The sequence below is a fragment of the Drosophila montana genome, unplaced genomic scaffold, assembly GCF_035044405.1.
Source record: "Drosophila montana isolate Dmon_TW-CO22-7 unplaced genomic scaffold, ASM3504440v1 contig_1963_1, whole genome shotgun sequence".
In the NCBI taxonomy this organism is placed as follows: Eukaryota; Metazoa; Arthropoda; class Insecta; order Diptera; family Drosophilidae; genus Drosophila; species Drosophila montana.
This window is the reverse complement of record NW_026996880.1, coordinates 55,835-66,047: the sequence shown is the minus strand read 5'-3', so window position 1 is coordinate 66,047 and position 10,213 is coordinate 55,835. Positions and strand designations below refer to the sequence as shown.

Genomic DNA, 10,213 nt, shown 5'->3' with positions numbered 1-10,213 from the left:
GTTTTGATAAGTTTGAATTGGCTTAATATGAAGGATGTTACACTCTTTGGATTCACAGACAATTTTTTTCTATAGAAATACAAATGTTGGTAGGGCCTTAGGATCGGTTGACCCAGTCTATGAAAAATATATCTATAAATTGTTTTAATGTTAATAATGTTAGTTACATCTCTTCGCCCATTATGTAGGTTAAAAATTGTTTGCTAGCTACGGCTAGTTTTGGTATGAGAAGATTCAGGATATCTCCTAGTCGGGCATTCCCGACTAGAACACACCTACTTGTTTTTCGTTGTAATTGCCGAGCAAGAGAACGTGGAGTATATTTTTGTTGTTTTTCATGAACTTGGACTGGTGACAGACAGTCGAATATGAAACTTGAATTTGTTTCGCATAGACCGTTTATTATTTTGCGTTTTACATTTTCAGTTTCAGTACAATATCGAGCTTTCATCGGGCAACATACCGAACCGTGTCAAATGCTTTCCGTATATATACAATAAATGTTTCTAAAAACATATACGAAGAGTGAATACAACAAAATTAAAAACAATATAAAAATGTTATTGCATTTTTTACATTAAAGTAAAACAGCTTCGGCCCCAAAATAAGTGCTTCGATGTTTCACAAAACAGCTGGCAATAAAACGAAATAAGGTGCATTTAATAAGTTTTTTTTTTTTTAAGTGATATGATACGATATTTTTCTATAATATTTAAATTTACTGCTAACAAAAAAAAAAGGTATATATATTTATATATATATTTTTATGAATTAAATGCGGTATAGCAAAATTTTAGTCACATGAACTGTTTTCAAAAGTGTCTATTCAAATAAATAAATAAAAACAGCTTTTATTATGTTAATACTTATATTATATGTAGATGTTTATGTGTAAAATTGAATATAAATATATAAAAAGACAAAACGTTTCGCTATAAGCATTCTTTCCAGCTTTATTTTAAGAACTCGTCTGTGGGCGTTTATTAGCTGAAACTGAACCAAAATATGGAATTTATTTGCAGTTCTTGACCGTTCTCTATGCGAGCTCCGACCATAATCGTTTTGGTGAAACAAATACATAAAAGTTTGTAAAGCTCTCTAAGTTATTTTATTTGACCAAAAACTCAGATCGCATATTGCACAAAATTGCATCAAAGAATATAATTAAAAAAGCGACGCATTAATTAATGGAGAAAAAAGCACAACTTTCTTCATAATGCTGATCGAATTTGTTGTTTACAAAATAAATAAAATTGAATCGAACACAATTTTGAGCCATATCAATTATGTTTAAAAAGATTTTGTTGGATTTTTAACGAGTAAAGCGAAGTTACGACGGAAAGAATCATTTCGTTTGGGTCACACCTAATCAAATGTCAAAAGCTACAAATAATAATGAAAACAATATACTCTATATTTCTTTCGTCGGGAGTGATCGACCAAGAGATATCTTGCACTTGGCTCCAGGCCCCCAACTTTTCTTCTATATGCATAGCTTTAGTGCTTATAGTCCGCGTGTTTTTTTTTTGGGATTTTCAGTGCAAATTTATGGCACACATATGCGTGTATATAAATAACATCTATAGCTAATTTGAAGAAGTTTTCTTTTCCCATATTGGGGAACAATGGGGCGAGGTATTTTCATTAGAGCATACCAAGCATACCCTTTAATTAAAGAGCAAAGCTTAAATCCAATTTTCAACATCTTTATTCATTAATTGGATTTATTAAGTGACATATTGTATATTAAGTTCAAATTTTAGATATCTAGCTTCATATAGACAGACAGGCAAATAGACAGAAATGGACTCAGTTCGCCCTTCTGATCAAGAGTATATTTGGGATCGGAGATGTTTCTTGCATTTGTTTTTTTACCCATTTTCAATGGGTTCAGGGTGCAATAAACGTAATTATATTGCTTGCTAGAGTGCGAAAAACTTTCCTGAGTTCTATTCGTCACAACAATAACATGATATGACAAAGCTAAAGAACTTTAAAGGCGTTGCAAATATCCGCGCAATACTCTGTTCGCTGTGCAATAACTGCTTAAAATTGACAGAGATTTAACTAATGGGTTACTAGCTTCAAAACTGACCTTGTAGCAGAAGTTTATACTAGCGATTATATAGTCATTTGAATCCGAACAATTAAGCTGTCGTCTATACAACATTTTAACAAATTTAATTAACTTAACTTTAATTTAAGAGCATTTTCAGGGAATTAGGGTCCTAGCAGTAGAACTTCTATTGCAAAGTATATCTGAACCACGGTCTTTCCATCTAGGTTATGCTTCCCTTGAGGCTCCCCTCGAATTTACCTAGACCCCTTGTGTGGAATCCCGGGGGCTTCCACCAAATCAGGAATCGCGATAACCTTAGCATCCCTCAATAGCTTTAGGAAATGGAAATTTTCGAAGAAATTACTTAAGACTTTTTCGCTTTCCTAAACAGTCAAATATCATTTTGACAAATACTTTGGATAGGAGGAAAAGTGTTTGATTCTCCAGTTCAGATCGGGGCTCCTTCCAAAGTTGTACTCCTTTATAAAAGAGGTTGATCAACTCTTTCACACTTAGGGAGCATCCCACTGTCTCTAGTGAGACTTCTTTTTAGAATCCTGTACTTGTTAAAAATAGATAAAAAGGGTATAAGGGTATGTAACACGCCGAAAGAAGCATCTTCCAGGTGAGCTAGCCATAACTGCTTTTCTGTCAATTCCCGCGCAGTACGAATGCGTTTCATCGATAACTGTCAGAAAATCCAATACAATAAGTTTTAAATTGCATGTTGTATTTTTTATGAACATACGAACATTTTGTGGCACACTTAGATTTAGTCCAGAAAATTTAATAAAGAAGGGCTTCGGAAAACAAAAGTTATTAAAGGAAAAGTGTGATCATTTTGGCAAACCACGTTGCGGCTAGTGCCACAAAAAGATTAATTCCAGCAGCTGAAAATTATTTTTATTTTTTTTATTTTTAATATTAATAGTTATATTATAATCAATTATATTAATTAGGAAAAAACTTGCATTGTTTTGGCTAAATCGTAAGTGAGTGAGCTTTTAGCTGGAGTTGCTTTTGGCTTGAGGCTTGAGGTATTTTCTAGTCGGGCACTCCTGACTAGAGAACTTCTACTTATTTATTATTATTATTATTATTAAAAAATAGCTTAGTCTCTAGCTTTTCTTACTTTCCGAGATTGTTGTAATTATACAGACGTATGTACCAAAGGGTACGGCTGTTTTGTTACCAAGAATATCGGAGAAGAATCGAAAACAAATACAAGTATTAAAATTGTCGGAAGATCTGAAAGATCTTACTTCTCTTATGATGATTTTGATATTTTATAACTAACAATCGATAAATCAAATATTTTCTTCCACAGTGTGAAAATTGCTTACTGACAACGATTATTGCAAAGCTGCCTCAAAATGCATTTCAAGCAAAAACATTTGTTCTTCATCCAAGGAGTTATTCTTGTCATGATGTGTCAACCCTGTCAGAGCGAACCACACAATAAATGTATTGAAACCAATAGTAAGTACAAGTATATTTACAATTTGGTGTTCATATAATAAGTATAATCATTTGTATAGTAAGTCAGTGTCCGTTTTGACATCGATTAGCCTTAAGAGACGAGGTATTTGATACTGTGTTCCCAAAAGGAAGAAATATATCTGGGCGTATTGATGTTATATATAGTTGGGCGTGTGAATGAATTAATCAATTACACGCAAATAAATCCAAAGACAGATTTGCTGTGTAAGTTAATTATTTTTCTGCTGACGCAAGCCCCTTCAATCGCGCAATTGCACACAAATTATTGCACAGACAAGAGTTTCTGATAACGACGTAATTTATTTTTTATACTCTGCATTTCTTTAAAATTTTGTTTATGTTATATTAATTGCGTTGTATATATTATATTAATTATGTTAAATTCTGTCTGTTTACAATTCAATTTTAGCTGGAAATCTATTTTATCTTTCTATTTACCATTTATTTATTGCGCTGAAAAAACTTACTTGATAGTAGACAAGAATAAATGTGTTCTCTTTCGAGTAAGCAGTCATTATTAAAGAGCTTACGCCGTCAATGTTCAAAATTTTCAGACAGTACATATTTCGGAACCGGCCGGATCGGACAACTATATTATGTGAAATCATAGAATCGACCGGTCGAAAAGTAGGTTCCTATATGAACAACTATTTTGTTTAGCAAAATATCTTGAGCAAACGCGGCATTTATTAGATTCAATAAGATCCTCATATATATGCAAAATTCTATCAACATCGGACCACTATATCCTATAGCTGCGGAAATTGAGTACTTTTATTGAAAAAGTTTTTGTTTTTCAAGATATATTGACCAAACTTTTCAATTATGCGTTTCACTATGCTCCCTACATATATACAAAATCTTATCTACATTGGATCATTATCATTATATCATATAGCTGCTATAGGAGCGATCGGGCGAAAATTAAGCACTTGTATGGAAAAGTTTTTCTTTTTCAAAACTCGCCATTTATAGGTTCCACTATGTACCCAACATGAATGTAAGTTCTTATCAACAAAGGGCTAACATAAAATATAGGTGCTATAGAAACTATCTGTCGAAAAGTGAGTCTATATATATCTGTCTATATTATGTTTTCTAAGATATTTTTATTAAACTCAACTTCGAGCTTTAATATTCTTACATATCTTCAAATGTCTACATGGGTATTAAATCTTCGATGAAATACCTTACCTTCTCGATTGTTTTCTAAACATCTTTTACAGAGCACAAGTATGTCAGCTTTAAAAACTATTAATAAGCATTTGAATTTTAGTTTTAGAGTGCATTTCAGCGCTAACTAAATATTAAGATAATTAAATGTTACTTAATACTATTATATTTTGCGTAAACTGACCATAATTCTGCTGAACTTGTTTTTAGATAGCTTTACAATTGATACAGCTATGGGATTTGGTATTGGTCTTCAGGTGACAAATAGATCGACGCATCAGGTGATGACGCGCATATTTTATATGTTTCTGACGGAGGTTCTCAATTATAAAGATGTTCAAATCATTCCCATACATTACACAAATGCATCGGATCCTCATAATCCGTTGTACACATTGGATTATGTAAGGTAACAAAACATTCGATATCATAATGTAAACATATGACCTTTATTTATGACGTTCTAGGAGCTACAAACGGTTACATAATATAGCTATGATCAATTTGGAGGTGTGGATGCCCTACAGTGTATATAAGAATTCGCACGACAACATCTTCAGTGCCGGAGCGTCTATAACTCCGGGTCGATTTAGTTGGTTTGTGCCCAAATCACAAATTTCGACTGACACAAAGAACTGCAGCTTGCATTACGAGGTCTTCAGAGATATAAATAATGAACATTATTCTCTTTACACATTGGATGAAAAAATTACTCAGTTACTGAGAAATAGAAGGTAGGAAAAATAATTTGAAATTACTTAATGACTAATATTATATTATAATATTTTATATTATTTCTTAATTATAGTGTTGAGGAATATATAAATCCGAACTGTGCCATTATCAAATGCGCTACGCTTTTGGCAGAATGGCGCAATGATTCATATTTTATTGAATATCATTTGACGGAGAGCTTTCTAAATGTTATTTGGCTGGGATTCGAATTCAAAGATACGATTACGAAGTTGGCCAAAATATATGAGACAGATTACCCACAGGGACAAAAAAGATTTATAGTCTTACATTGGGTACCGTCGGAAATAATTGACGCCGAAATAAAATTCACCCAAATAACATTGCCCAGATGCGAAGACTTTAAATACTTGCAAAGCTCCAATTGCCGATACGAACTAACTCCGATTCTCAAATACTACGCACGAAGCTTGTCTTCGGATAGACAATTGATGCATGCGCTTCGGGCATTCTACATATCAGACAAGGACCTCGAGAACATTCAAAAGGACTTGAGTATTCAGAGAATGAATTCAATGGATACTGAAGTAATTTATGATAATGTTGCCTGCAATTGGCTGCGACAGAATAATAAGACATACGGCAACTGGATACTGCCCAAAAAGGTGACAACCTTATCGATTGGTGGCATATTCCCAATCAATATCACGGATCGCGGACATTTGAATATAATTGGGGCATCGCAAAAAGCAGTCGATGCAATCAACAGAAATACAACAATATTGCCAGACTTTCATCTGGAAATAATGATTAACGACGGACAGTGCAAGTCGGATATGGTGATGAAGGCATTTATACATTATTACAATGTACCCAATATGCTGGGCGTATTGGGACCTGCCTGCAGCGAAACTGTGGAGCCCATAGCTGGAATTTCGAAACATTTGAATATGATGGTGATGTCGTATTCGGCGGAAGGCGCTTCGTTTGTCGATCGAAATGCGTATCCGTACTTCTTTCGCACCATTGGGTCCAATAGCGAATATGTTGATGCGTATATAGAAATAATGCAACAACTCGGCTGGATTCGGGTCTCGACTCTGACCGAAGACAGCCAACAATACACGGAGTATATGTCGCGCCTGGAGAGCAAGCTAAGACTTCATAATTTCACGCTGGCTTTTAGTCGGAAGGTTCAAAGCGATATCACAGCTGCCGATATGAGAGAGGTACGTGCTTAAACACACCCAAATTTAATATGTTAATTAAATTATATACTATATATTTCGCAGCACTTGGGTAAATTAAAAGAAGCTCACTCGAGGATCATTATAGCCGAGCTTCAAAGCGGCAATGCTGCTGTTGCCGTGTGCGAGGCTATTAAATTGGGTGTAAGTTCTCTTATTCGTTCTTTTTTCTTCAAATCAATAATCATCCATTTGTATATTCTGCCTCGCAGATGACCCAGGTGGAAAATTATGTCTGGTTTTTGCCTTCATGGCTTTCGAAGGACTTTCAAATGTGGAGCAATAAAGTGAGCAATCGATGCACGGCCGAGCAGCTGCGAAATGTAAGTAGTTCTTGTTAAAGACTTCAAATGATAATAATATTTAAATTCAAATTAAATATTAATTAAATTTAGGCGATCGAAGGCCACTTTAGTATGAGGCACACGCCTTTCGGCGCGCCAAATGCAAAAATGCAGGAGGGAATTTCTATAAGCTCTTGGCTGAGCTCTTATAGGAGCGAGTATCCAAAGTTTTCGAATTATGTTGGATTCGTTTACGATGCGATATGGGCCTATGCTATTGCAGCACATAAATTATTGCAGACAGATTCGTATGCAATTAACAAACTAAGATCTAAGGAATTTGCTAGCCAGTTCGCCAAACGCATTTGGGAGACCAATTTTGATGGTTTGTCCGGCAACGTGAGATTCGGAGAAGGCGAATTCGGTGGCTCACGTATAATTGATCTGGATATTTTACAATGGAAAAATCGAACTTACGTGAAAGTTGCCAATTTCAAGCCTAAAGTTGAGGGCAGAGGAGCAAACGTGCATATAAGCGGAGGAAATTTAACACGTTTGCCAAGTGGAGTGTTTCCGGGTGAGGTGCCAGAAGATGGCAGATACGATTGTCGATTTTCGGGCTTAGCCCGTTTTTTGCATGTGAATTGTGAGGTGTCCTCGATGATATTCAGCATTTCCATGTGCCTGCTGGTAATTGTGCTGATGTCCCTAGTTTCGTTTTACTTTTGGAAACAGCGATATGACCGCAAAGTGCGGCGATCAGCGCAGATAATGAAAATGTTCGGCATCGACTTAATTTCTCCATCGCGTAATAAAATCAATACCTTGGACAAATGGGAGGTGCCAAAGGAGAACGTTGTGGTCAATCGGCGATTGGGCGAGGGCGCATTCGGCACGGTCTACGGCGGGGAAGCCCGGCTGGGCTCGGACGACTGGACAGCTGTGGCCGTAAAGACGCTCAAGGCTGGGGGCGCCACCGAGGACCGATTGGATTTCTTGGCCGAGGCAGAAGCTATGAAGAAATTGAATCACAAAAATATTATAAAACTTTTGGGCGTCTGTTTGCAAAGCGAGCCAATTTATACGATAATGGAGTTCATGCTATATGGCGATTTGAGAACCTACCTTTTGGCCAGAAGAAACATGGTTAATGAAAAAATAACCGATGAATCTGACATCTCATCAAAACGGCTGACCATGTACGCCATGGACGTAGCCCGGGGCTTGGCATATCTTGCCGAGCAAAAATATGTGCATCGTGATATTGCGTGCAGAAATTGTTTGGTTAATTCTCAGCGAATCGTTAAAATAGGCGACTTTGGCATGGCCAGACCGACTTTTGAAAGCGATTATTATTGCTATAACCGAAAAGGTGTCCGAAAACTGTTCCCAGTGCGCTGGATGCCGCCGGAAACGCTGTCATTGGGTATATTTACGCATGCTTCGGATATTTGGTCATTTGGGGTTGTACTTTTCGAAGTCATTTCATTTGGATCGTATCCCTATCAGGACTTGACAAACAATCAGGTTCTTGACTTTGTAAAGGCTGGCAATACTCTGCAAATTCCGAGCGGTGTCAAGCCACAGTTGGAGGGTCTTCTAAAGGCTTGTTGGAGCCAGGATGCCAGTAAGCGTCCCACAGCCTTGGAGATCATTGATTATATATCTACCTATCCGCGACTGCTGACTCCGTCCCATGACTTTCCCGGGACGGCGGTTCACTTGCCAGAGTCCGATTGCGACGAAGTGGAACTTTTACCGACTTGCCGTAAGATTTCACCACCAAATCACGAATCCAAATTGGACATTTTTGCTCCACAAAAGAAAGGTTCTGGCAATACGCTAGAATTTAATGCAATTAGCGATGATAAATTATCAGATTTCGTAGAAAATGGCGAATCTGGTGCGGTAAGTGTGCCTCTCAGTAGTAATGGTTCCTTTTCCCCTACCACGCCAGATGGATATAGCATAATGTCTCCGCTCTTAATGCATCAAGTCGATGCAGGTTCCAAAACTACAAAAACATAGATTATATGTTGATAATTGACAAAACTTCGGAATTTTTAAGTCGCAAAAGTTGTTATTTTTAAATTATAAGAATAAGAACATGTAAACATATATATGACTGACTCTGTCAGGATTTGGGACAAATATTATACTTCTCTTAAGCTTGAAATCAAAACTCAACAAAAAACATTTGGATTTGTTGGTGTTCTTTTGAAGAATTGTTATACAAGCTATTACCCTATCTTTTTTTTTAAAAAACTCGCCTGGGATTCTAATCAGAATCACATTGTTTACTTGCTGAAAAAAAATCTTCAAGATTTCTTAGAAATACAACGTAAAAAGGTTGCTAAAGACAGAACATTTTGCTGCATAGCATAGTTAATTTAAGCATACAAACATTTTTCAGAAATGCCTGTATATACATTTATGTAAGTACTGAAAGTTAAGTCTACCATTTATATATTAATTATTTATATCATAAATATTTCTTCTATAAGTCTATGCCAAATATTGTTATAAGCTGGGCTGTATTAAATTTAAGCAATTGCATTTAAGACAATAGTATGTATGTTTTTTTTTACCTGAATAAAGTGAAAAACGACATTTTCTGTGCGTTACTCTGATAAAACAATAAAATAACGATAAATATTTGAAAAAAGTCAAAATGCTTCGGAATTTAATTTTTAAGTGGAATTGAAATCTGGAACACGCGCGAATAATGCACATGCACATATAATCACATTTGTGTACTCACACTTCAAAGAGCGATATTCGCAGCTTTGAGGGATTTAAAAGAGTTTCATATTATTCGTCGAGTGAAAGAAGGAATAAAGTTAGAATAAAATAGAAGCGACTTCAAAATTAACCATCCCAGCAAACACACACACATACATGTGTGTATACATACATACATGCACATATAATTATTATTGTGTGGAAGCACACTCTCGCCCACACACATATTGTAAATCCGTGAATTAAGAAACAATCATAATAATCGCACTCAGCGCACGTAATTATAAAATCCACATAACGGAACGAGAAATGTTCGGGCCTAGGCTGCAGCTACAGCCTCAACCATAAGCTCCATTGCAGACTCCCTGCCTTTATCTCCGTCTCCGTTAACGCCATGGCTGCCGTAGCAATTGCTGTGGAAAGTGCACAACGACATTATGTTGCGCTCTACCGCGCTAATGCAATGGTCTATCATCAACGTCCAGAGCTAGCATATAAAAGGGCGCAGAGAGAGA

The 10,213-nt window shown here is 36.1% G+C and overlaps 1 protein-coding gene across 1 annotated transcript; it reads left to right on the top strand.

Moving 5' to 3' along the window:
* The first annotated feature begins 4,932 nt into the window (after positions 1-4,932).
* Positions 4,933-9,447, top strand: LOC135426060 (uncharacterized). The gene is made up of 6 exons (XM_064679034.1): positions 4,933-5,141; positions 5,200-5,466; positions 5,541-6,654; positions 6,718-6,816; positions 6,885-6,995; positions 7,068-9,447. The coding sequence occupies exons 1-6, from the start codon at positions 4,966-4,968 to the stop codon at positions 8,982-8,984; spliced, it is 3,684 nt and encodes a 1,227-aa protein (XP_064535104.1). The 5' UTR covers positions 4,933-4,965; the 3' UTR covers positions 8,985-9,447.
* The last annotated feature ends 766 nt before the right edge of the window (positions 9,448-10,213 follow it).

Coding starts and splice junctions, on each gene's coding strand:
- LOC135426060 (XM_064679034.1), top strand. CDS start 4,966: ATGGGATTTGGTATTGGTCTTCAGGTGACAAATAGATCGACGCATCAG. Junction 5,142..5,199: donor TACACATTGGATTATGTAAG/GTAACAAAACAT, acceptor ATGACGTTCTAG/GAGCTACAAACGGTTACATA. Junction 6,817..6,884: donor GCGAGGCTATTAAATTGGGT/GTAAGTTCTCTT, acceptor TCTGCCTCGCAG/ATGACCCAGGTGGAAAATTA.